Source organism: Hippocampus comes, unplaced genomic scaffold, assembly GCF_001891065.2.
Source record: "Hippocampus comes isolate QL1 unplaced genomic scaffold, H_comes_QL1_v1.1 scaffold326, whole genome shotgun sequence".
In the NCBI taxonomy this organism is placed as follows: Eukaryota; Metazoa; Chordata; class Actinopteri; order Syngnathiformes; family Syngnathidae; genus Hippocampus; species Hippocampus comes.
The window spans coordinates 639,228-663,571 of record NW_017805930.1 but is presented as its reverse complement, the minus strand read 5'-3'; the positions used below and the strand labels follow the sequence as shown (position 1 = coordinate 663,571).

The following is a 24,344-nucleotide window of genomic DNA, read 5'->3' as shown; positions in this document are numbered from 1 at the left end:
GTGTGTATCGTTTTACATGTAATTTTCTGAATCGTTTTATGACGTTCACCTTTGTCGAACCGTAGGAGACTTTAATCGATCTGAATCTTATAAATTACGTGGACATGGGAGCAAGAAGTTTTGTTTTTTAAACAATCTTTATTGAACAAGTCAGGGCAATAAGTTAATTCAACGCGCTGAGTGCTCGAACTTTTTAAATAAGTGACGTGAGCGAGAAGCGGATTGGTGGGTTGCGGAGGAGGTGTAAATATACGTAAAATCAACGCGACAATGTACCCGCCCAAAGACTGTCACGTGTACACGGTACTCTCCATAGACAAGACAGTAAACAGGTGACATCACAGTCGGAATACACTTGCTTTCACATTAAAAGTTCAACATTTTTTTTCAGACAAATTTCTGGAAAAATATATGCCAATATTTTCATTTCAGGTTTTAGTGACATTTCCTGTGGGTAAAACATCACCGCTTTGAGGTGATTCCATTCAATATAGCCAGACATCAAACACAGATGTGACGTTTTTAAAAACATCATATGTTTTACTTTGAAGCATCCAAAGGGAATGTCTTACATTCGTCCTCGCTAGCTTCCCGCTGGTGACGATCCTAGCTAGGGGAGAGGATCGCTTGAAGAAGGCACAGCACGTTTGACGAAGTAAAGCCAAGTTTAATCTCGACGAGTAAGTAGCAACTCGGGGGAAAGAAAGCGAACAGGTTGGTGAACCTGTTTTTGCCCGTTCGTACGACGCGTCTCGGCTGCGTGCAGCCGACTGAAAAATGGTGAATTGCGGCTTCCATCATGAGGAGTCTGCACAGAACAACAACAACAGTGGCTGAGCCACCGCAAGCCTCGTTGAAAAGCACTGAAGAGGACTAACACAAAGCGTGGCATTTCAACGCACTGTGGGGCGATTTCAAATCGACTTTAGCTGCACTCATTAGCAATGGGTGTATTGAAAGTGCACCCGAAGTAGAAATAGTGCGAAATGTGTCATTTTAAAATAGCCCACAGGTGTCCAAGTAAAATATATTTGATATTTCTCAGTCAAAGTAACATAAGCTATAAGCAAGTGAGTCCTCTGAAAGATTCAATTAACATTTTCGCTGGTGCAGGAAGTTCTTCAATTCTAAGCCAACAAGCTGCACTTTGTCAGTCAGCGTACTGAATCTTTTTCCAGCAGGTCCAAATACATGTTGTTTTTACCCTCTCTGCAGGTATCACCAGCAACTTGGCACCGTTGATTCTCTCCCCTGGATCCCTTTTGTGCTAAGAATCCATCCAGTCACTCCCATCATATCATTCACCCAGTGGCCCATACAAAGCTGCCTGTCCATCGTCACCAGTGCAAAAAAAAAAGCCAAAACACACCAGCAAGTAAGCAGCTTTGCTTGTTCAAATACACCATTTATTTAGCCATTAGGGAACTCCACACAAACATACACACTCGCGCAAACATCCGCACACAATACTTGACAGCATCATGGCTTCCATCACCAAGTCGTCCGAGCCAGAGATTGCGGACAACCACAGGGACAGCTGGGTGGCGCTCCTGGCTGCCGCCGATGCATACTGCCAAAAATCTGGCTCCGAGCTGGCCATCCTCACGGCGTGCAAGAAGTTCCGCTCCTCAGCGCCAGAAACGGACGCCACCAAGAAGAAGATGTGGGAGGGCAGCGGTGGTGGCTTTCCCAGGGAGTGCGAGTTCTCGTACAGCGTTTGGGGTCAGGGTTTCTTGGCCGAGTCGGTGCGGCGCTACGTGGACGACATTGGCGTGTTGCACTCCACCACCTTGCTGACGGCACAGAGGCACACACGACACGCCGCCGCGGAAATCACATCAGAGGCCGGGCGCAGTGTGGTGAGTCAGCCACATGCATGCTTCACCAGGGTGAATCATCACGCACCAGCCAGGCGAATTATTGATTTCATTGATTACATCGTTTATTTATCAGTGTAAACAATTATTTTCTCTAAAGCGTATCATTTGGGTTTTAAGTTATTTCTGGTTGATATTTATTTTTGAAATGCATTTCCTCATGTTTTTGAAATGTATTTTATTTGTTACATTTATTTATTCTATAGCTACTTGGGTTTTGTAGTTCAAAGCCAATCCGAGGTTTAATACCATGGCTCATTTTATGAGGTATTTATAACACCTGCCACCTACAATGGAAATAAACACAAGGACTAGAAATAATCCACAGTTTAAAAAAATGAATGAAATAAAAAGATCTGCATCTTACACAGTAAAAATAAACAACAAGAAACAATTTAGGGGGGCTTGGTGGTTGACTGGTTACCGCTTCAGCCTCATAGTGCATAGGTGCATAGTTGCAGGGTTCGATTCTAGCTCCGGCCTTCTTGTGTGGAGTTGGCATGTTCTCCTCGTGCCTGCGTTGATTTTTCTCTGGGTAGTCCGGTTTCCTCCCACATTCCAAAAAACATGCATAGCAGTTTAATGGAATACTCAAAATTGTCCCTAGGTGTGAATGTGAGCTCGGATGGTTGTTCATCTATGTGTGCCCTGTGATTGGCTGGCAACCAGTTCAGGGTGTCCCCCGCCTACTGCCCAAAGACAGCTGGGATAGGCACCAGCACGCCCCGCGACCCTTGTGAGGATAACCGGATCAGAAAATGGATGGATGGTAGTGAGGGATTGCTCACAAATGAATGTGTCATGTAATGAATGCAACTGTTAAATTATTTCCATATGTGTTGACAATTTTTTTCCCAATAGTAAGCACTTCACATTAGTTCTAGTACATTATAGTTAGGATGTAGTACAATATTTTTTAGATGGAAATTCACACTGGTGAAACAAAAAAGACTTTCAAAGCTTGTTTGATATGGGAAAACAAAGAGAAGAGCAAAACTTGTTTGGAATAATATAATTGTCACTGGATTTCTGTGAAAGCAAAGCTGCGCTTTTCTTCTGGTCCCAGCCTCATCCTTGTCATTGGTTGCAGAACGTGACAGGTGATGGTTTGCTGGGTGGCGTCAGCCCCAACAGCAGGGTGTACTCGCAGAACTACCCGTCCATCTACAGCTCAGGAGCCATCCCGGGAGAGGGCAACAACGGCGAGCGCGACAAAAGTACCCTTGAGGCCACCCGCCAGGGCAGGCAGCGCTCCGGCATTGTCGACCTGGAAGAAGAATGCGAGGATGATGAGGACGATGATGAAGAGGAGGACATGGATGAGAAGAGACCCTTCGGCAATGAGAGCTCAGGTCAGGAGTGATCAACATTTTGCACAGAAATAAGTAAAAAAAGCCCACTGGAATTAATCCAGAGAACATTAAAATAAAATCGATGGCGCCTTGCACAATAGCAAGAAACACAAGAGCGTGGCATAATCCACAGAGTAAACATTAACGTCCACATTGTGTTTCAGGTGTGTTCTCCATGGATGAGGACTCGCTGTGTCGCGACTGCGAGCCCTTCTTTGAATCTGACGGTGAGGAGGAGAGCACCGATGGTCAGTCCACGGGCGTCCGCTCACTTGTCCACGAACACAAACCGCCCGTTCACAAGTTCCTATTTGTCCTGCAGGCTCATTGAGCGAGGAGGCGCCAGCGCCCTCACGGGGCATGGCCGTGGGCCACCACAGCATGCACGCATCACGGCACGCCCACCCAATGGCGCTGGCCCGCTCGTTGCCCGTCTCTGTGCCTGTATGGGGGTGCAAAGGGGGGCGGGTGGCTCCAGCGGAAGGCAACAGCGGAGAACGGGTAAAAATAACACACATTCTGACACTTGTATTAATGGTACACACACAAAGACAGATAGCTAGCTTGATAGGTAGGTACGTAGGACGGGACGTAGGTAAGCACAGTGCCGTGAAAAAAAGTATTTGTGCCCTCCTGAGTTATGTTTGAAAATTGCATTTTGTACTTTCATGTGTTAACTCTGAGTGATATTAAAATTGGTTTGATGATTTGAAACCTTTGTGTGTGATACATATGCAAACAAACAAAAAACAGAAATCAGGAGGGGGGCAAATACTTTTTCATGTCACTGTCAATAGGTAGGTAGGTAGGTAGGTAGGTAGATAGGTCGTAGGTAGTTAGGTAGGTGGGTGGGTGGATGGGTGTTAGGTAGGTAGGTATGTAGGTAGGTAGGTATGTAAATAGCTAGCTCGCTAGCTATCTTGGTAGGTAGGTAGGTGGGTGGGTGGGTTTTAAGTAGGTAGGTATGTATGTAGATAGTTAGGTATGTAGGAAGGTAGCTAGCTATTTTGGTAGTTAGGTAGGTATTTTGTTAGGTAGATAGGTAGGTAGATACTTAAATGGATAGATAGATACTTAGCTAGATGGATAGGGAATGCTGGAATATCTTCTTACTTAGCTAGATGGATAGGGAATGCTGGAATATCTTCTTGTCCCTAAATGCAACACAAGATTGTTGGACGGGCTAACAGAAAAGCGAGATAGATTGCCTAAACGTTGAAGGACATTTGAAACAATGCGTGAGAAGCGCCATGATTTCGTACTGTCTCTAAAGGAAACTCCCGACTTACTGAGTTGGATGGAAGGACAGGCAGACCAGCAAATTTGTGGCAGGCAGTATTGTAAGGAACACTGTGTTCGGACTGTACCTGAAGGCAACTCTTGATGAGTCGGAAGGACAGACAGACTGAGAATGTAATTTGGGATTGTGCCAAAAGGCAACACATTAGACTGGACAGGTAAATGGATAAATTGATGGAGGAACACTGTGATTTCAAAAGGTAACGCCTGAATTCATGATATGGATGGATGGATAGGTTTCTTATGCAGTCTTGGGAAGAAGAAGGCGATGGATGCATACAGGGGAAAAATGCTTGTTTGTTTTCATGTTGTGTTGTCGACACGGAGGTGTCACTTGATCGGTTTTAAGACGCAAACAAGGACAGCATTCTTTACACTATTGTGACAGCTCCCTTGCTTCATGTGACCGCTGATGACATCTGCTTCAGGTCCAGCTGAGAAGACTGAGGAATGTCAGAGAAGGGAGGATGAATTGTTTTCAATGGAAATCCCCAGAATGTGGTTAACTCTCAAATTTCATTTTTCAAAATATTCCAGGAGTGTCTTCGAAGGACGCTTGGAATGGGACCCTTGACATGTCCCTATTAAGTCAAAATGGCCGATTTCCATGCCTCCCAAATTTCTTGTTGCACAGTTGAACTGACATTTATTTTACATTGCTAAGTCAAACTTACATTTCAGACCCTTGGAAATAGCCACCTAAAATGGCCTCTTTTAAGCAAAATTTTCCTTGTGTAATGCGGCATTCCATATGTGTCCCCTCAGGTGGGCTGCGCCGATTTGGAGCACATTGCCGCCAGCATGAAGGCCCTTCTGGCTCCTGGTGCCACTGATGGGACAGAAATGTTCGGGGCCCTGCCACGTCCCAGAGTTAACACTGGTGATTTCTCGCTCAAACACTGAGTGCGAGCGCAAGTGGCAACAGTCGTATGCTATGTGAAAGCTGCGTGGGAGAAAAAAATGCACCTCCATTCATCTCTCGCTAATTTAAGGAGGTAATGCAACACAAAAAAATGGCTGACGACGCACCTGGAAAGTTCAGAAATGCTACACTAATGTGTCACAGCCACACTAAGGGGCGCCACAATTTCTTTTTAAAAAATGTTTTTTGTTTACTTTGTTGGATGACCCACGCTCTATGTGAATCCTACATGCTAAGGTTTTTCGATGTGCACACGGGTGAGTAGAACTGTTCCACAGCGTTTAAAATATTAAATAATTGCAATTAAAACACTAATTTACACTTTAGGTTGTAACTATGTTAGCTTTTACTTAGCATCTTAAAAAAGTGTTTCACAGTTTGTTCTACATGGAAGGATGACTTTTCAGAAGAGTACAGACACAAAAATTGATCAGATTAGCATGTGTGTGAGTTAATTAGCATAGCCAGAGAGAGCAGGCAAACACTCCAAAATACACAATCTGTTTTCTATATGACTACTACGATAACAAAAGTATTAAAAAAAAATCTGCTAGTAATGCTGTGACGCAGAAAAATCACCAGCAAAACTTGCAATTCATCAGCCAGCTACAAATGGCTACAAAAAAGATTGACTCCTCCAAATAACATTTTTGCAACAACTTAATACTTTTCAGAAGCACACATATGCAGACACATAATTGATCAGACTAGCATCTCTTATGACAACATTTAGCCTGCTTAAATTAGCTTGGCATCAGGTTAGCAAGCAGGAGGCTAGCTAATCTGCCAAAATACATATCACCATTTGTTTTGGACACAAAAAGTAAGATGAAAGTAAAATATGTTTTGGTATTTGGCTGGGAAAGTTGCTCGCCAATCAAAGTACCGGTAGTCGCTAATTAGGTCACAGTGTTATGGACTCTACAAAACAACCTGTTAGGATTTGATTAAAAACCAAAATACCTCAAAACAAGATTTTGATTATTTATCTCACAATATTGATGGTGCTAAAATAAGCTAAGATAACCTAACTACCTAACGGCACAAATGAATCAAAACGTAACAACGTTTGTGTCGGTCTTCTGAAATGTTAATCTTTTGCACCTTCCATCATTGTTGATGTGGTTTAGCGTGTGCTCTGTTAGCATGGGGCAGACCGATGGTAACAATGGCTCCTGGTGCGTCGTCAGGCCCTCATTCAAAAACATTTGTTCTCCTTGAAGATTAAAATGTGAAAAGCTAATGTTGAACATGTTGGCACACCAGCAGCACCTCTCATATTTCATCATTCATAAGTCCTAATTTACATATTTGCCTCTTTGTACTTTGCAAATCGGTGACTGACTCGTCCAATGATTGTACTTTAAATGTTTGGGGTTTTTTTTGAAGTTGAACGAATGACCGAGACTGACAGAAGTGAGACGGAAAAAGTTAGATTGAAAGTAAAAGTGAAATGTCAAGTGGCATTTGGGTGGATGTTGTTGAAGTTCTTCTTTTATGTTTCTAATAAAGGAGAAACACCAAGCGAGACGATGTGAGCTCTCTGAAAAGTAGTGGGTTGGGGGTTCTGGGAAGGAGTGACTTCTACCTACCGGTAATTAAAAAAAAAAAAAAGCAAACAAACTTTGTAAAAGATAATAAATGGCTTTTATGGTAAAAGCAACAAAAAAGTAGTAATTTAGCTTTAAAAAAATACTTTTTGTCAATAAATCTGAAACATAATCTCGTAAAGTTAGAAAAATTATGACTACATTTTTAAATAGAGACCATTTTTTCCTTAAAGTCATGGCTTTGAAATCACAGGATATTAAAAGTAGACAAATATCGGAATTTTATGTAATCTTGAAAAAAAATGTGATTTTGTTGTCTGAAAAATGTGACATCCTTGGGAAAATTCAACATCGGTATAGATAATTTTTTTCTTCCTTGAAAATTTATTGTTTAAAAATCTCAAAAAAATGTCAGCATGATATTAAAAGTAGGCTTCAATGTGGGAATATGACCTATTTTCTGAAAATAACTTTTTTTGTCAGAAAAATCTGACATCCTTGGAAAACTACAACCTCACTAAAAATTATGATAACAAAAAAAATGCGACTTTTTCCTCAAGAGGGAGCGAGTTATTATACAGAAGTTGACTTTATTTGGCACACTGAAAGATGCAAAACAAGCTCTCTACTACACGTGCAAAGATGCAGACACCTGTGCCTAATTTGGAAAAAAAAAAGACAAACAAAAAAAACCACCAAAGTATAATAAAACAATCGGGCATGAACACAGACTCGCTATTTTCACCTTGGACTCCTCGAGTGCTTGTTCCACCATAAATGTCCGCTCGTTTCAGCTTCCAGCCGAGTGATTCACTGATCCTTTTTCCGAATGAGGCAGAAGGAGTTTGTGCCGACCCACATGGCGGGCAGGAGCTTCTCCTGAACGCCGATCTTGAACTTGTGCACCAGCCTCACCTCCTTGTCGCCCTCGCCCTCCACCACCAGGAACTTCACGAAGCCGGCTGGCTGGTCCACGTACACGCCCAGCGTTTGGCACAGGGGCAGGACCACGTCCACGTTCTCGCCGTTGTGCCACACCTGGTAGCAGGAGCCCGACCAGCCCACACCCCAGGAGCTGGTGTTCTCTCCCAGTCCGCAAGGGCCATCTTTCCGGGGGGCGCTCTCTGCCACCACCCCGATCACCACCCAGCCGTCGTAGTCCACCTCCCAGTAGCCACGCGAACCAAGGAGACCCTCCTTGCACAGCACCTGAACGATGGGAATGCCAGGTCAGAGTCGCATCTGTTCTGAGTCCAAGCACAAGTAAAGTATTTTAGGGGAAAAAAACATCGAACCTTTGCAGATGCAGATCTGAACTTATCTGCCCCCCCCCCCAAAAAAATGCTTAATTGTCAGAAAAACATAACTTCTTCCAAAAATCAATTACTGTAAGTGCTTTCTTTGCAGGGGGAGAGAGAAAAGATGGACTTTTCTGGCATTTTTCAAATTATATAGCTTTTTGTTCTAAAAATAATGACTTTTTGCAGGGTAAAACTATAGCATTTTTATCATTATAAAAATACACCTTTTTTTTAAAAAAAAAAAAAGAACAACCTATTTAATTGTGTGTATTCCCTGGAATTATCTGGCTTTACTAAAAAAAAATTCTATCAGTCACAAACAAACCATTATTCATTCATTCATTCATTCATTATCCGAACCGCTTGATCCTCACTAGGGTCGCGGGGGGTGCTGGAGCCAATCCCAGCCGTCTTCGGGCAGTAGGCGGGGGACACCCCGAATCGGTTGCCAGCCAATCGCAGGGCACACAGAGACGAACAACCATCCACGCCCACATTCACACCTAGGGACAATTTAGAGCGTACAATCAGCCTACCATGCATGTTTTTGGAATGTGGGAGGAAACCGGAGTACCCGGAGAAAACCCACGCAGGCCCGGGGAGAACATGCAAACTCCACACAGGGAGCCCGGAGCTGGATTCGAACCCGGTACCTCTGCACTGTGAAGTCGACGTGCTAACCACTGGACTACCGGGCCGCCCACAAACCATTATTTTGGGTCAAATATTTTCAAAATGTAATTAAAAGAAATCTATTACTATAATGTTGTTTTTAAGATGAGTAACATTTTCTCTTTATGGCTAAAAAGAGATGACTCCTTGAAAAATATGACTTAATGTTGCAAAAAATACAGTTGATTTAAAAGTATACAACTGTCATTCTAAAACGTGGACATTTGGTCAAATTGAATTTGTTAGCTTTTTGTCAAGATAATACTTGAAATCCATAGCAGTAAACTGCTATGGATTTTAAAAAATATTCCTCGAAAAACGGTGAAGGATGCCTGGAAATAGCAGCTTCAAAGCAAAGTTGCAGACTTGCTGTGTTTGTTTGTTTGGGTTTTTTTGTTTTTTTTAAGTAATGACTGCATTACTTTTTCTGTAGTTCTACCCAGTGATACCTCCACCAAATTCCATATTGCTAGTGAATTTGGCTCGGGGGACTGAATTTGAAGTCTGTAGGAGTATATTTTGTCTGAAGCAGCTGCGGCAAGGAACCTTAAAATGTCAGCTGGAAAGCAAAATGTCCGACTTGCTGACCTGTGGCGAGTGTTCGTATCTCTCCGGTCGGTTTGGATACGGACAGACGGCATCAGACGTGCGGGCCACCTTAGCGCCGTTTTCTGAGATCCACAGCAGTTTCTGCGCTGTTTTGTCGTCCAAAGACAGCGGCATCCAGTCTGGACAGGAAGTCAACAATACTTTAGCCAGTGCAGATGGATTAATGAAACAAACTTGTCCACCATCGATCCAAAAGCACTTGATGCCACATCAACTTTGACTTTTAAGTCTTCAGTGTTGCTTTCAGGTCCCGTTAGCGTAGACCTAGTTAGCACAGCTATGGTTAGTATGGCACAAAGGTTAGACTGGACACCATCGGTTGGTGCAGAACTTCTTGGCACACAAGTAGCTATGTTACGCTGAATGGCTTGCATCATACAGTTGCACACAGCTAATTTGCATCATTTTGCATCATTTTAATTAGCACTGAGCAATTAGACACAAGGGTAGTTATTTTAGAGCAAGTTGATGTACAGCTAATCAGTACAAAATCATGAGCACCGAACAGTGATGCTTAAACAATATTTAGTGAGCACAATATAGATAGCATCGAACAGTGTCGGTTAGTGCGTAACTTGTCACATAGTCGGTATACGTTGAGAGTAATAATCGTCAGCACAGTGCTAGTTGATAGAGGGCAAGTTGACATAGAGCTAGTTAGCAGAGAAATTGCGAGCATTGGATAGCGCCGATTAGCGCGGACTTTGCGTTTCCAGAGCGAGTTAGCTATTAGCAAACATTGCAACTCTTTTGGAACTATTTTTATAATGGAGCACTAGTTTGTGTACCTAATCAAGTGGTCATTGAATGGATGAGTATTCATATTTGTCTGTCTGTCTTTTTAATTGTATGAAGTGTGTAGTTACTGACATTTGAGAAAGTCTGCCCTGGCGGTTGGTTCGGGGATGTTGGGTTCGTATGGCGGCAGCTTCTCTGAAGAGATATAAAAACATTTAAAATTTTTGTTAATAATTATGGATTTTTCTCTCTTAATTCTGTATAGTTTTTGATTGTGTACCTGCTGCCCCGGTGTTTTTGCTTCCTGTAAAGGGAGAAAGAAGTTAGTTAATGTAGTCAGACCATTTGCACAGTGTCCATAATAATATGAATGAATGCAGCATTATGTTCTAGTTTTTCTTCAAAAATATTTCATGATTCTTTTACATTATTCTCATATTTCAGTCTTTAGTTGTTAAGCTTCAAGTTGAATTTTTGTTAATAAAACAACAAAACAAGTGTGAAACCTTTTGCACCAAAATATGACTAGATTCCGATAAAATTAGCACTTTTTGTTTGGGGAAAAAAAATTATTGGTCTAAAATATGGTGACCGTGTTTTTCTTACTACCCTGTTTTTCTCATACAATGTGTTCAGCGTATATGGCCCCACAAGTCTAAAAGGTATTTTTAGGACTTTGACTTTTTCTTGCAAAGAATGTGTACTATTTACATAATCCTAAGTGTATTAAAAAACTAAAGTAAGTTAAGATGCATGCATATTGAAAGTCTATCAAATAACGTGGTGTCCTGCAGGGATCAATTTGAGGTCCAGTACTATTTTGCAGTGTCATCAGGAAGGATGGAGTGAACATCCACAGTTAGACTGATGATACGTAGCTATACATGAATGTCCCCCAGCTAATGAATGCTCTTTGCACCCTACTTTGCTTACAACATGAAATTCTGTTTGGCAAAAAAAAAAAAAACCTTTCACCAAGCTTAACCACGACAAAAAAAGTTTTGCTCAAGAGACATTTAACTAAATTACAAGTGCCATCTTTAAATCCTTCCTCAGAGGTGAAAATTTTAATTCTCTGACCTGTCTTTATTTTCACACCTGATCAATATCACAAAAATATTTTTTTACTCTACAAAAAGTGTTTTATGATCAAGTTGGCAGTAACCTTAGCTGGTAACATGCACTGAATCATCCTCACGAATAATTCCTAAAGCAACTGCTGAAACCTTAACCTGCCAATTCTCTTAAACATGTACATCATCAAAAGTGGTGCCGGGAGGAGGTGGGGATGTCGTGTCTTTCCTCGAAATGGCGTGAGAGCATTTAACGGGCAGCCTTTGATTGCAGGACCCTCCTGGCATGATCCTGGCATTCCCGCTGAGATCCGAGACCCGTGGATAATCCCGTCATTTATCAGGGCAATTAAACGTTTAAAGCAAGGCGTCTCACTCGCACTATATTAATCGAAGTTGTTCTTCCATTACTACCTTCAACTACGAGTGTCCCAACTTGGGATGTTTTCCTACTTGGTCAATTTTTGCAAGCAAAAATTTGAATTTTGAGTCAGTTCCAGATACTGTACATTGGAGCCATGAAGGTACCCTAATACCCTGACATGTGGGCAAGGAGAGCCACGGTCAATTAAATCACACCTGAATTTTTACTATTATTAATAATTTTTAGAATCCCAACTTTTGATGAAAGCAGTGGAAGAACACGTGGAAGACGAGCGAGGATTATAGGATCCGCTTGGCAGTTTTGGATGCGTTCCATGCGTGTGATGAAGACATTCAACAACAAAGGTCAGCTCCAGTGAGGCTTAGCCTCTTCCGTCTTTCTTGTTCCGAGATGAAAGGAGAGACTTGACGGAATAACTTAACGCCTTCAGCTCCTCCGGCTGATTCTCAAATAGGAGGGCTCAGCTAGGCAACATGACACTGCAAAAACACAAATCATCGGCGAGCCTCAAGTGAGCCCCGTCCTCACTGCGTGACCTTGCCCCAACCAACGCGATGTCGGGTAGAAAACTTTTTTTTTTTTTTTTTTTTTTTTTTTTTGTGGAAAACATTTTATTGTTGTAATATGTAATTTTCATAAAGATTATGAATTTTACAAAAATATAAAAAAATAGCAAGCAAAAATAAATAATATTGGGAAACAATAACTTTTTCTAATCTTTGTTTTATTTTCGTATTTTGTTTGTTAGCATTAAATTTGAATATGTCTTGGGTTGAAAATGATTTTCTTTAAAAAAATATATTTTTTTGTTTGGTTAAGAAAGACAATTTTTCCTTTAAAAAAAGAGTACAACTTAATTCTCATGATATTGCGACTTTATTCGTGTAATTAATTAGGGCATGAGATATTTTTTCCCCTAAACCCTCCCAAACAAGCAACATGTTCAGAAATGATACAACTTTATTCCTGCAACGTTCATATTTTCTCATGAGAAATTAAGACCAATAAAAAATTTTTTCTCCAAAAATATGTTGGGGGGTGCTCAAAAGATACAACCGTATTATCATCCGATTGCTCCGATTCTGTAATCATAATCCTCAGTTGCTATAAAAAGTCTACACATGCCTGTTCAAATAGTTTTTTTTTGTTTTACAGTAACAGAGTAATATAAATCATCACAACTTTTTACACCATTAATGTGACCCATAACCTGTTCATCTCATTTTGAGAAGAAAACCAAAATCATATCGAGAAGGGGAGTTGTAATGCAGATGCGCAAGTATGAGCACCGTCTTCTAACGGGGTGACTGTGGCTGTGTTCAGAATGAACCAATTGCAGACAAACTCATGTTAAATGAGATTGCCACCTTTTGAAGTGCATTAACCCCAAATAAAGTACAGATGTTCCAGTAGGCTTTTCCTGACATTTTGGTAGCCAGCACAAGCCACGCCCAGTACCTGAAATTGAAATCTTAATTTTGTAGACTTTTAAATCCACTGTGAGCTGGTGGGAAATGTGAATGATCTGATTGGCGGCAGGTGGATGAAGCCAAAGAGGATAATTGATGAGGGCCCCCAAAATATGTTGACTCGGAAAACATGGCTCATTAATCATGTGTGATAAAAATGAGCTTCAAACGGATTCTAGGTGGGGCAGGCCACAAAAGCCACCATGGCAATATTCCGTTACAAAATGTCACCAAGGTCTATTTTCAAGGACATTCCACAATCTAAATTTCTTCTTGAGCAAAATCACGTAAAGTATGCTGAGATGAATTCAAGGTTCTGATGGTGCAGGAAACGCAAGCCGTGGACAAACGTGCGCCTGTGTTCTACATCCAGGAATTGAGTGCGTGACGCCTTTGACGGGTATTTTCTGCATAGCGTTGACATGATTGATGAGGACTCGGACCTGCTGCTTAGCAAGCTCAAATGAGGGCCAAATTGACATGAGTTGGGCCAAAGTGACACGAGTTCACCCAAAGTTTTTCGTACGAACATTTTTGTCATTCATGTCCGGCAAACACAAATATAAGGTTGCCATATATTTGAATATTCAGTACCCTACTTCTCGTAATAGAGAATTTTGGAATTTTATATTGTATATATGTATGTATGTATGTATATATATATGTATATATGTATATATATATATATATATATATATATATCATTATCCAACCAACCAATAGGATTTTTCTATGAAATACATAATCTTAGTCCAAAAACAGTACAACTTTCTTAGTATTAGTGTAGTAATAGTATTGTAAAACAAAGAAAGTTGTTAGCATAAAAAATTGTGGAAAATATACATTTATTTTCATATATTATTTATTAAATTGGTCTATTCATTCTTTTTTAGAAAAAAAAACTGAAGTTGGTATTCATCCATCCATCCATTATCTGATCCGCTTATCCTCCTGCGGGTCACGTGCGTGCTGGAGTCTATCCAGAGCCCTCATCGGCGAGTAGGCGGGTTTCAGATTTTTTGATGAGTGTTCTTGTGATGGCCATCAATCCGTCCATTTTCTAATCCGTTTAACCTGATAAGAGTCTCGGGAGGGCTGGAGCCCATCCCAGCTGTTTTTGGGGTGTTTGTGGGGGACACACTGAAATGGTCGCCAACCAGCCACAGGGCACACATAGAAAACCAACCATTCACGCTTACAATCACACCCAAGGACGATTTGGAGTGTTCCATTATCCTGCCACGCATGTTTTGGAATGTGGGTGGAAACCGGAGTGCCCGGAGAAAACCCACGCAGGCACGGGGAGAACATGCAAATTCCACACAGGAAGGCCAGAGCCGGAATCAAACCCTACACTTCTGCACTGTGAGGCGGATGTGCTAACCAGTTCCACCATGCTGCCAGTTGGTATTTCCAAAAATGCAATTCTCTATGTAGTTCACTTGTATCAGGTTAAGATTTTATTTTCTTTCAAAAAACTCTTTTTTTTCTGAAATGACACGTATACAAGTTATGTTTTATTAATTGGGTCAATACATTTTCATAAGATTATAAAAAACCTTTTAGTTACAAGAATGCAAAGATGTTATTTTTAAATATAACTTTATTCTAGATATTTCCCAAGGGGGGAAAAAAATCCTTTTTTTTGTCACAGCATTCTAAAATTATCTTTTTATTATTAAGTGGGTTGGTTTTTTTGTCACACGATTCAAGAAATTATGTTTGGACTTGGAAAAAAAAACATCTAAGATGCAATCTTTTTGTTGGAAAAAAGAACTTAATTCTCCAAACATACTTTTTTTTCCCTTGTAGGGATACAATTTAATCATCGTCGTCGTCAAAACAAAAAAAAACATAAAAAAAAAAGTTTCACTTAAATTTATCGATAGCAATTTAACAACTAATCCAAAATGGGCTTTTTGGGTGCAGTTGTGTTCCTACCTGCTTTCTTGGGTACGGGCATGTTGCTTTCTTGTCCTTTGTGGTTTGCCAGGTGAGGCGCCAGTCGGTATGGTGAGACGCCCCTTTGGGGAAGCCCTCTTATTACTTTCCACATGGGGCGGTGGGATTGGGGTGGGGGCAACGTTGCGCCTGACACCCGTCACTCTCAACACGGGGCAAGGTGTCGGATGATGCCATGTTGGTGCACGAGGAGTCGGAGGGCTGGGGGAAGGTCTTTTGCATGCACATGGAGACAACATGTGCTAAAAAAACCCAAATAAGCAGTTCTGAGCTTGAAATAGAACATGACGCAGATCCCGCAGTCTGACATCACACTGCGTTTAAAACCCAATCCTTGCTTAAAACCTTACTTCATATTTGGCATCCTCTTTGAAACCCCAACGTGGGCTGACATGTAATTCAAATTTGATCGACCAGTCCTGAAACTCAACTTTGATACCCTTCCCCAAGTTTGAAGCCATATTTCAAAACCCTAACCTCAAGAAAACCCAAATTTGATAACCATGCTTGAAATCATACTTTGAAACACTAACACACTGTCTTCAAACCTTACCACTGACTTGAAACCCTACTCTGTAACCCTAATCCTGTCTTGAAGCCCAAACCCAAATTTAAAAACTTAATCTGAAACCCCATCCTTGACTCAAAACCCTAATTTGAATTTGAATGTCTAGTTTAATACCCTACTATGAAGTCCTAATTATGGCATGAAACCCAAACCCAGATTTAAAACCTTAATTTGAAACCCTAACCCTGACTCAAAATCCTAATTTGAAACCCTACCATTAGTTTAATACCATTCTCTAAAACCCTAACCCTATTTTGAAACCCAGACTCCAGTTTGAACCCCTAATTTAAAACCCTATCCCTGGTTTAATCCTTAGCACTGACTTGAAACATTACTCTATGCTTGTTTGGATCCCGAACAGACTTTCAATCCCAATTTGAAACCTTAACAGACTAAAATGCCTCCACTGGGTTTCAAATTGGGGTTTCAAGTCAGAGTTAGACTTACAACCCTAATTTGAAACCTTAACAGACTAAGCACCCTACATCCATCCACCCATCCATCCATTCATCCATCCATCATCTGAAACCGCTTGATCCTCACAAGGGTTGCAGACGTGACCAATCACAGGGCCCTCATGGACGAACAACCATTCGCGCTCAAAATCACACCTAGGGACAATTTCAAGCATTCCAGCAACCTACCATGCATGCCAGAATCGAACCCTGGACCTCTGCACTATGAAGCGGACATGCTAATCAGTTGAGTACCGCACAACCCAAAACTCAACATTGATGCCTGGCTTGAAACCCTTCTCTAAAATCCTTTACCTCATTTGAAATTCTAAACCCAATTTAAAACACTAACCCGAACTAGAAACCTTACTTTGTGAAACTTTAACTCCAGTTATAACCCTAACTCTGACCTGAAACCCGAATTTGAAACCCCAATCCTACTTTAAATCCCGAACTCTAACTTGGAAAAACTTCTTTGAAACCCCGACCTTGGTTTAAAGCCCTTATTGCAACGCCTAAGTGTGTCCTGGAAATCTTCGTTGTGTTTTTATTAATAATGTTGTGTCGAGTTGATGTGAATACCTCGTTGTTCTTTAGGGGAGCCGAGACAGCTTAATGAGGTGCAGTTATGTGTGCCGCAAAGTGCGGTACAGTAGACGAGTGCAGCGGACAGGCCCCTGCCGCTGACCTTTGATCTATGTTTATGTGCAATGGCCAACATTACCGTCCCTCTCGTGTTGCCCGATTACACGCTAACACGCCAGCGCTATGGGCGAAATGGAGAGTTCGCTAAGCGGCGCGGATGCTTTTGGCTTGATTGATGGCGGGCAGCTGCTGGCGAGCTGGCCGGCCGCCATCTCACGTCCCAACTGGCACCACCACGCCTTCAGTATCTTCAACAAGTGCCAATGTTACAAATCTGACTTTTTGTCAAAGAGTTTAAGGGAACCATATTTTTTGTAAAAATATATATATTTTTTGTCAACAAACTGAAAAATTCAATTTTGTTTTAAATCTGACTTTTTTTTTTTTATCTCAAAGAAGAATTGAACTCCAGTATTTTTATCATCAAAACAAACATTTCTGTTCCAGAAAAACTGACCTATTTTTTGTTGAAAATCAATACTTTGTGGGTCAAAATTAAATCTCATTTTCTTAGTTTTTACAATATTCCTTTTTCCATTGAAAAATTACTTATGCAGAAAAAACCACGTGAATTTTCTCTTTCAGATTTTTTTGGGGTGAACAAATGGTCAACCTTAGCATCATTAGCACTTAGCATTAGCGTTAGTCTAAAAAAATCCCAAATAACAACGTATTCTTGGAAGCAAATGCAAAGTCTCCTAGCTTAAGGCTCTCAGATTTAGTGTCTGGCTCAAACCAACGCGTCCCTTGTCTTTTAGTACAGCATAACCCTGGCATGCTGAGCCGCATGGCCTCGGAGATTTAGGAACTGTCACGGATGTAACCCCCCCGAAAGCCTCCCGCCATGTTGTCCTGGCAAGGCCACTAAATCCTGGGTCCTCCCTGTGCCAAGGATGCGGGGCCAGGTGACAACTCCCTGATCCATTATCAATCACGCTCGGATGCCAAAACTAAATCGGAATAAATGTAAAAAAAAAAAAAAAAAAAGAGTCAGCACAGAGAAACCAACATTTCCAACCCTAATCAAGGTTCAAAATCCTGTCTATCTCGAGACTCCAAATTTTTTGAAAAGTTCCAGGACTGGAGACACAAAAGAATAGCTTCAACAGACTGGGGTTTTTGTCCTCTCAAAAAAATATCCTGAAAATTATTTCAGTTTTTCTTTCACCAAAATAATGAAATTTCATTTAATTTATGGGACCTCAAAAAGATTTTTGCAACATGTAGACCGGTGAACAGCTATCCAAATAACAGAAAGGCGCCATGCAATGCTACACTGTGATTTGCTGACCCTGATGTCACTCACCTTGCCAGGCTGGGCCCTGCCTTTTAAAACCACACACATTCCAAGTCACAGACAGATACAGTATATAGAATGTGAGGATGGCGACCCCAAATGGGCAACAGTGACTTCACACGCACACTTTGTATCGATATAATGCTTCCAAGCGGGGGCTTGGGGAACCTGTAGTCGTTTGTTTCGATTTGAAACATGTCACCAGTCCTGGAACTTTTTTGACACCTCATTTGTCATGACTAATAATACTCACTGTAAACAATATTCATCAAAGGCTTCTTGATGCTGGTACGTCACCGTGATGTTTGTCATGCAACACATGCCGTGGGTATGTGTGTTTGTGTGAGAAGTGCTTACGTCTACACATACACACAAAAATCATGTTTCAGTGTTCCCATGTTTCCTGGTAGAAGCGTATCAATCAGCGGCCACACTGATGGATCTCTGATGATGTACCGGGGCCCCAGAGCGGGGGCCTGTGCCGATTGGACAGCGGGAGGTTCAGAGAGGTGTTGCAGCGGCGCCCGAAATAAGCCGCCCAGCTATTTGTCACAGTTGGGACGGTTGGACTAAAAACAACCGGATGGAGGGAGGGAGCGCATACAAGGACGTGATGTTTTACAATTGTTCTGCGTATTTTGAGCGGAACACACAAAATCAGCTTTCAATTGCATTCCAAATTAGTTTTTAAAAAATAACCATTTCTTTCCCTACTTTTTATTATTATTCCTGATTGGTCCATTAAATTTCTTAGTAGTTCACTGTGTTATTTAATTTTAGTCTATATACAGTATGTTGTGCAGTAGAATAAGAGTTTGAAATGTAAGAAAAAAAAATCTATGCTTATAAAAAGTTGAATTACTCTAGAGTTATCTTTGTTGTCAGTCCCAGCGCTTTAAAACAGGCAATAAAAAAAGCAATGATAAAAAATGGTTGTTGGTTCCCAAACTTCATGTACTTGTCTGAATTGGTCCGTGACACAAAAAAAGGTTTGGGACCTCTGATGTAGAGGTTTGAGGGTGATGTCATGGAAGACGAAGGTTTAGCTGTTTCTTTGATTTCATAAAAATGGTATTCATCAACCAATATAGAAAATGGCTCTCTTTCTCTTCACTTCCACATGGTTGTTATATTGCATTTTTGCAAATAATATGGGACGTGATAGGGGTGATTTAAGAGATTTTTTTTTCGAAAGTCCCAAATGAACCTCCTCCCACTGGTGCAAAAGTTTCATTGTAAGAATTTTGAGGCGTGACACCAGTTTGCTTTTTGTCCTTACAAAATGCGTTTTCAAAATGCCTAGGTGCTTGTGAGCTCACGCACCAATGTTGCATCAGACCCTAAACCTGGGTCGTTTGAAATGATGTCATATCATGTCTCTGGAAGTATGTCGTGCTGCTCCATAAGATGCAGATGCAGTTACAAACTATGTTGTCAGAATCTAAAATTAACAGCGTTACTGCCTTGCGTCAGCTCAAACCACTTCAAACCGGTGGGCTCATAAATACTTTTATTATGTTCTTCACAGTCCCATTACAAACAAAAATGAAAAGATCACATTAAATGCGCATGTACAGCAGCTCACGAGAATTTGAAAGCACAAAAAAATGGATCATCGGCCGCCGCCGTTGGCCGCTCCGCCACCACCGGCACCGCCCCCTGATTGGTCCTGAGCCCCTGACATCATCAGGAAGAGAACCAGGGGCACGATGTACATCCACTGGAAAACAAATCGCCACAACAATTTATTTGTTGGTTGAGTCCAGATTGGCTTCAAGACAAGACGAAGAAAAGCATGTTAGTGAGTTGTTCGTGGTTAAGTGCAACATGATTGACTCAAGTCCCTCCACACAATCATTCCCAGTTAGTAATTGTCCATCTTTACATTGTTAGAAAGCGGCGTATTTCCTCAAATAGTGGCCCCTGCTGCAATAGACGCCGCACCAATTAATGAATTGACTGGACAAATGTGGCCGTGGCAGGATTGACTGCAATTTACACCACCATGTCATGTCAGTTTGTTGCGAATCAAAATGGCAGGACCCACAGACGCAAGACTTGACATGTGGCCGCTCCACTGTGTTGAACTCAAAACAGGCCTCTCAACAACAGCATTTCCCTGCTTACGTTTGACAGATGTCTGGTCTTTCTGCAGTTGAGTACTACTGTACCATAGTGATGGTGGCCACTTTGTGAGGAAATATGCATTATGAGGAGGAGGAGGAGGAGAGAGAGGAGCCAAAATGAAGCATTCTCATGTTTACTTCCAGTGAGTGAGTCTGAGGGGGAGAGGGTTTCAGCTCTGCTCTCTGCCTCCCCCTGCTGGGGGCTGCGCCGAATTGGAGGCCATGAGGAAGATGGCGCCTCCCAGTATCAAATACCACTGCAACATAACAGCACAGCGAGCACCACACAACAGTCAGCAAGGCGCAGCGCTGGCCATCTCATAGCGCCACCTTTAGGCACAGTTCTGGAATTATCACTGACAGCCGCAAATTGGTAAGTGTTTTTTTGTCAACATCCATCTTTGCATGTTCACAGGGAAGCAAAGAGACGCAGGTACGATGAGCGGGAAAGACCGGCAAAACTCTGAAGATGAGGTAGGGGGAATCCACTTACATATTTGGCGAAGAAAGACTTCTGCTCCTGGGGATTCTTGCCTTTCTTCTCTGACTCCTGCTCCATGCGCTCCAGGAACAGAGCCGTCTCGGGCCTGCGAGGACAATTCGTAGCAATTAGAAATCAAATAGAATGAAAATGTGTCAGTGAGTGCTGAGAGACAACAAATCCTGAAGGGAACGCAACGCTGACGACTCAACAGCATCGTAAGCTAACAGTGGGGACAGCTGAGAAAAAAGCGAGGGGAGCACCTCGCGCAACAGAGAAACACAAAGACACTAAATAATCCTGAGTGAAAAAAAAACAACAAAAAAAAAACAGCACACTGTTAGCTAGTCTTGCTACTCATCTATGAATTATTTACTTTGTTGCCATTAGTTCAATAAAAAAGCCATTTTGACTTGATCTTATTGTCGAATCCAATTATTTGATTAAGCCTTTCATCGGCACTACATGTAGTCTAATTACTGCCATCACTCCCCTCACCAGTTACCCACGACACCAGAAATCAATGCGTAAAAATGCCGAGAAGCAATCGCCGTGGAGAGTGACAGACCCGGGCGCGTTGACGGGGGCCATGACACTGAGCGTAGTGTTGAAGAGCTCCAGGTCCACCTCGTCCTCCACGTCCGTCCCCGTGCAGGCGCCGGGCAGTGTGACGATGGAAATGCCGATCAGCGTGCCCGACAAGTCCGTGTGCAAGGTGATCACATCGCTCAGGTGGGACTCCACCATCGCGCACTGAACAGAGGGAACATCGCAATCATGATGATGATTATTGTTCAGAATGTTATTCATAGACTAGAGCAGTGGGAGTCTTTTTTTTATACCAAGTACCATCTAAAAACAAAAAACACTCTACTCTCCAAGTAGACTAAACCCCCTTATATTCATGATTTGACATTCAAAAATAAACAGATTAAAAAAAAAAATCTATTCTCTCTGATTTGCTGAAAATAACAACTATTAATCAATTTTCTTCTCACGCCACACCAATAGAAGTACAAGGCTAGAAGATAAAGGTTACAGTTTATAGTTGTTCATGTAACATAGGTTAATGAGTTGATACATGCTATATTTAGGGTGTCCATGCTTTATGATGCTCTCAGTTGTGAGTGTTTTGATGTTATTGATGAAATACTCACAGCTCTGACAAAAGCGGTGAGGTATCCTTCCATATGTCGCTCCATCTGTCTGTCAGCCTGCAGCGAAACCCGAGGCACTCGGATTCGGTACAAACCATCCACTGATGCCACGTCCTGTCAGAAGTTTTTTTTTTTTTTTTTTAAACAGATTTTAATATATTAATCTTGCTTGCATCAATAGTGGATAAGCATTTGTGCTTGTGGAAGCATGTCACTCGTAGCGAAGGTTGAAAAACGTTTTTTTTTTTTTTTAAATCATAAAATTTGGATTAGGTTATGAATTTGTTCCCATTCTTTGAAATTAGTATTATTGCGGGTTTCTGCTGTTTTTACTCACTTTGAGCTTGATTCTGTCGTCCTGCGTCAGGTGGTTCTGACTCAGGGACACTCCAGATTCTCTGCCGGCTTTCAGCAGCAGCGCTCCACGCACCCGGAACCTGCCTACGTCATCTAAACAAGAGATCGCGCCAGAGTATCCAATTAAATGCATCTGTTTAGGGCACTTTCAAATGGCGGTGAGAATTCTATCGTGTGGGAGCAAAGTGAGTAGACAGGACATTTAAGAGAGAGATATGGTGACCTGAATTACAATTGACACATGCCGAATTGCAGCGAAGACTGTAGAGACTGAGAAAACGTCACCCGGCACAGCCTGGTAATGCCAGTAAGTTAATTTCAGACAACTTTATTAAAAGGTTGAGTACTTTTCGAATGGGGTCTGGTCAAGAGTTTGTTCTCCCCAGTAGCACTGAAGTTGCTTCGTTAGGTAACTAACAAGAGTTGCATTAAACAGAGAAACGTCCTCACCAACTTCAAAAGAATGTTCTAGAGGCACGGAGAAATCACTGAATTCCGCATCTTGGGCGTCGCTAACCTGGAAATGAGAAGAGTAAGGAAAAAAAGCCACACAAGCTGCCGTTAGCCTTGAAACACACACGGCTAACTGCTTCGTCGATGACCAAATGCGACTATTTGAAAATGACAAACGCGTACCCTCCGGCCATTGTTGCACCAGGCGATCTTAATGCACACAAATGATACAATAAAAGAAATGAATGTTGCTTTGAGTGATATTAAAGGCTTCATTTTTGTATTCCACCAAGCAGGTTCAAGCAGAGAAGGGCGATGCAGCGTTCTTAGAACGCCGTTTAGTGCTTCCGCTGGGCTCTTTCGCAATAAGATTCTCCCACATAAACGACGACTTTTTTTCCCTGTGAACGATTAAGTCGATAAAAAAATATTTTTTCTTAATAAATCGTTCCAAACGTATGTATTTCACGTTGGGTAATCGAACATAAACTCCCAAATTCCGTTTAACTGTGAACGAATCCAAGGTGCCGTTGGGACAGCGAAAAAGCAAGACTTTTAGCACTTGTGTTTTGACATCATAACAATCTACCAAATAAACGACTATGTATGTTCCCCTGTTATCATTTATGAAATGAATGGTCAATGGATAGGTTTAATAGTCTATTTCATGTTTTAAGGAGAGCGAATTAAAAGCATAACTGTTTCGTGATCATATATGCTGCACCTGTCCTTCTTGGATGACAGGGGGCGCCAAATGACCAAAAATCAGGGCATAAATAACACCAAGTTCCCTTCTTTTCCCAAAGAGCAAAGAAAAAAACGTCTGCATATATTTTTAAAAGAAGCACCGATGGATTTAATAATACATTAAAATCAGATAAAATGGCTATATTTATGTTCGTTCCATAATCAAAATGTGGGGCTCTCGGAGCTCTAAAAACACTTTATTGGGTGTAAAGCAGCTGAGAAGCAGGATGATGTCATGTCTTAAAGTGCAATACAATGTTGAAGGAAGGAGATTATATATATAAGTAGCTGACTCATGTAGTTTCTGCAGAACTTGAGATGAAGTATCTGGTCACCGATTAGTTGTTCCCCCTCTCTTTAACACCTTAAACACTTGTGCACTCCTTCGTGTGAATTTAAATGTAGATTTTATATGGATCGTTCAACTGTATCACGTGTCACAAATCATGTGTTGTGCAAAAGGAGATCTCAGAAGAAGGCCAGCCTGAAAAGTCTCAGGAAGTCTGCAATTTTGGTTTGAAGTGGACGCTTTCTGGAATATTTTGAAGATTCATCCTTTGAAGCCAATTTCACTTTAGCAACTTGAAATTTGGTAGACATGTCCATGTCGAGTAGACACTCAAAAAAGTCTCAAGACGTCATGCCTGAAAAGACAGAATGCCATTTTGAAGCAGCTATTTGAGGGCCAATTGTGCCATGAGATTGCTTCTCCATTAGATGTGCCTAATATTGTCTGTTGAGCGTGTATTTACATCCGCTGGGACATCTGTGTGGGAGTCACGGGGAGTGTACAGGGCACTTCCTAAAGAACTCATAAGATCCTTGAAATTCTGTACCCTGCTGACAGCT

The 24,344-nt window shown here is 41.6% G+C and overlaps 4 protein-coding genes across 7 annotated transcripts in view; 2 read left to right on the top strand and 2 right to left on the bottom strand.

The window, feature by feature from the left end:
- The first annotated feature begins 553 nt into the window (after nucleotides 1-553).
- akt1s1 (AKT1 substrate 1 (proline-rich)) lies at nucleotides 554-6,980 on the top strand. Of its 3 annotated transcripts, none has more exons than XM_019889893.1 (6): nucleotides 554-680; nucleotides 1,216-1,859; nucleotides 2,968-3,229; nucleotides 3,394-3,477; nucleotides 3,552-3,730; nucleotides 5,294-6,980. In XM_019889893.1, exons 2-6 carry the CDS (start codon nucleotides 1,482-1,484, stop codon nucleotides 5,429-5,431), a joined length of 1,041 nt encoding a protein of 346 aa, XP_019745452.1. In that variant the 5' UTR covers nucleotides 554-680; nucleotides 1,216-1,481; the 3' UTR covers nucleotides 5,432-6,980. The 3 variants fall into 3 exon arrangements, with proteins under 3 accessions (XP_019745452.1, XP_019745450.1, XP_019745451.1); XM_019889891.1 differs by having other exon boundaries at nucleotides 2,944-3,229; XM_019889892.1 differs by having other exon boundaries at nucleotides 567-714; nucleotides 2,944-3,229.
- Nucleotides 6,981-7,565: 585 nt separating this feature from the next.
- LOC109527792 (tripartite motif-containing protein 16) lies at nucleotides 7,566-15,281 on the bottom strand. Its single transcript, XM_019889894.1, has 5 exons — nucleotides 15,189-15,281; nucleotides 10,601-10,624; nucleotides 10,453-10,515; nucleotides 9,562-9,701; nucleotides 7,566-8,209 (listed from the first exon to the last, which is right to left on the bottom strand). The coding sequence occupies exons 1-5, from the start codon at nucleotides 15,208-15,210 to the stop codon at nucleotides 7,811-7,813; spliced, it is 648 nt and encodes a 215-aa protein (XP_019745453.1). The 5' UTR covers nucleotides 15,211-15,281; the 3' UTR covers nucleotides 7,566-7,810.
- A 4,386-nt stretch (nucleotides 15,282-19,667) lies between these two features.
- On the bottom strand, nucleotides 19,668-23,100 carry emc10 (ER membrane protein complex subunit 10). 2 transcript variants are annotated; one of them, XM_019889876.1, is made up of 7 exons: nucleotides 22,932-23,100; nucleotides 22,746-22,812; nucleotides 22,276-22,388; nucleotides 21,939-22,052; nucleotides 21,350-21,534; nucleotides 20,794-20,887; nucleotides 19,668-19,894 (listed from the first exon to the last, which is right to left on the bottom strand). In XM_019889876.1, the coding sequence occupies exons 1-7, from the start codon at nucleotides 23,022-23,024 to the stop codon at nucleotides 19,787-19,789; spliced, it is 774 nt and encodes a 257-aa protein (XP_019745435.1). In that variant the 5' UTR covers nucleotides 23,025-23,100; the 3' UTR covers nucleotides 19,668-19,786. The 2 variants fall into 2 exon arrangements, with proteins under 2 accessions (XP_019745435.1, XP_019745436.1); XM_019889877.1 differs by lacking the exon at nucleotides 19,668-19,894 and adding an exon at nucleotides 20,443-20,557.
- Nucleotides 22,415-24,344, top strand: part of mybpc2a (myosin binding protein Ca) — a 32,140-nt gene continuing 30,210 nt past the window's right edge. The window contains exon 1 of the mRNA XM_019889878.1: nucleotides 22,415-22,602. The gene's annotated coding sequence lies outside the window, so the exon portion shown is untranslated. The remainder of the gene's footprint in view (nucleotides 22,603-24,344) is intronic.

What these genes read in the sequence shown, in the direction of transcription:
- akt1s1 (XM_019889891.1), top strand. Translation starts at nt 1,482, where the DNA reads ATGGCTTCCATCACCAAGTCGTCCGAGCCAGAGATTGCGGACAACCAC. An exon ending in CAGAGGCCGGGCGCAGTGTG is followed by an intron (nt 1,860 to 2,943) that starts GTGAGTCAGCCA and finishes TTCTGGTCCCAG; the next exon opens with CCTCATCCTTGTCATTGGTT. An exon ending in TGAGGAGGAGAGCACCGATG is followed by an intron (nt 3,478 to 3,551) that starts GTCAGTCCACGG and finishes TTTGTCCTGCAG; the next exon opens with GCTCATTGAGCGAGGAGGCG.
- LOC109527792 (XM_019889894.1), bottom strand. Translation starts at nt 15,210, where the DNA reads ATGCCCGTACCCAAGAAAGCAG. An exon ending in CAAAAACACCGGGGCAGCAG is followed by an intron (nt 10,516 to 10,600) that starts GTACACAATCAA and finishes ATATCTCTTCAG; the next exon opens with AGAAGCTGCCGCCATACGAA. An exon ending in CAGGGCAGACTTTCTCAAAT is followed by an intron (nt 9,702 to 10,452) that starts GTCAGTAACTAC and finishes CTTCCTGTCCAG; the next exon opens with ACTGGATGCCGCTGTCTTTG.
- emc10 (XM_019889876.1), bottom strand. Translation starts at nt 23,024, where the DNA reads ATGAAGCCTTTAATATCACTCAAAGCAACATTCATTTCTTTTATTGTA. An exon ending in AGAACATTCTTTTGAAGTTG is followed by an intron (nt 22,389 to 22,745) that starts GTGAGGACGTTT and finishes TCTCTTGTTTAG; the next exon opens with ATGACGTAGGCAGGTTCCGG. An exon ending in TCACCGCTTTTGTCAGAGCT is followed by an intron (nt 21,535 to 21,938) that starts GTGAGTATTTCA and finishes CCCTCTGTTCAG; the next exon opens with TGCGCGATGGTGGAGTCCCA.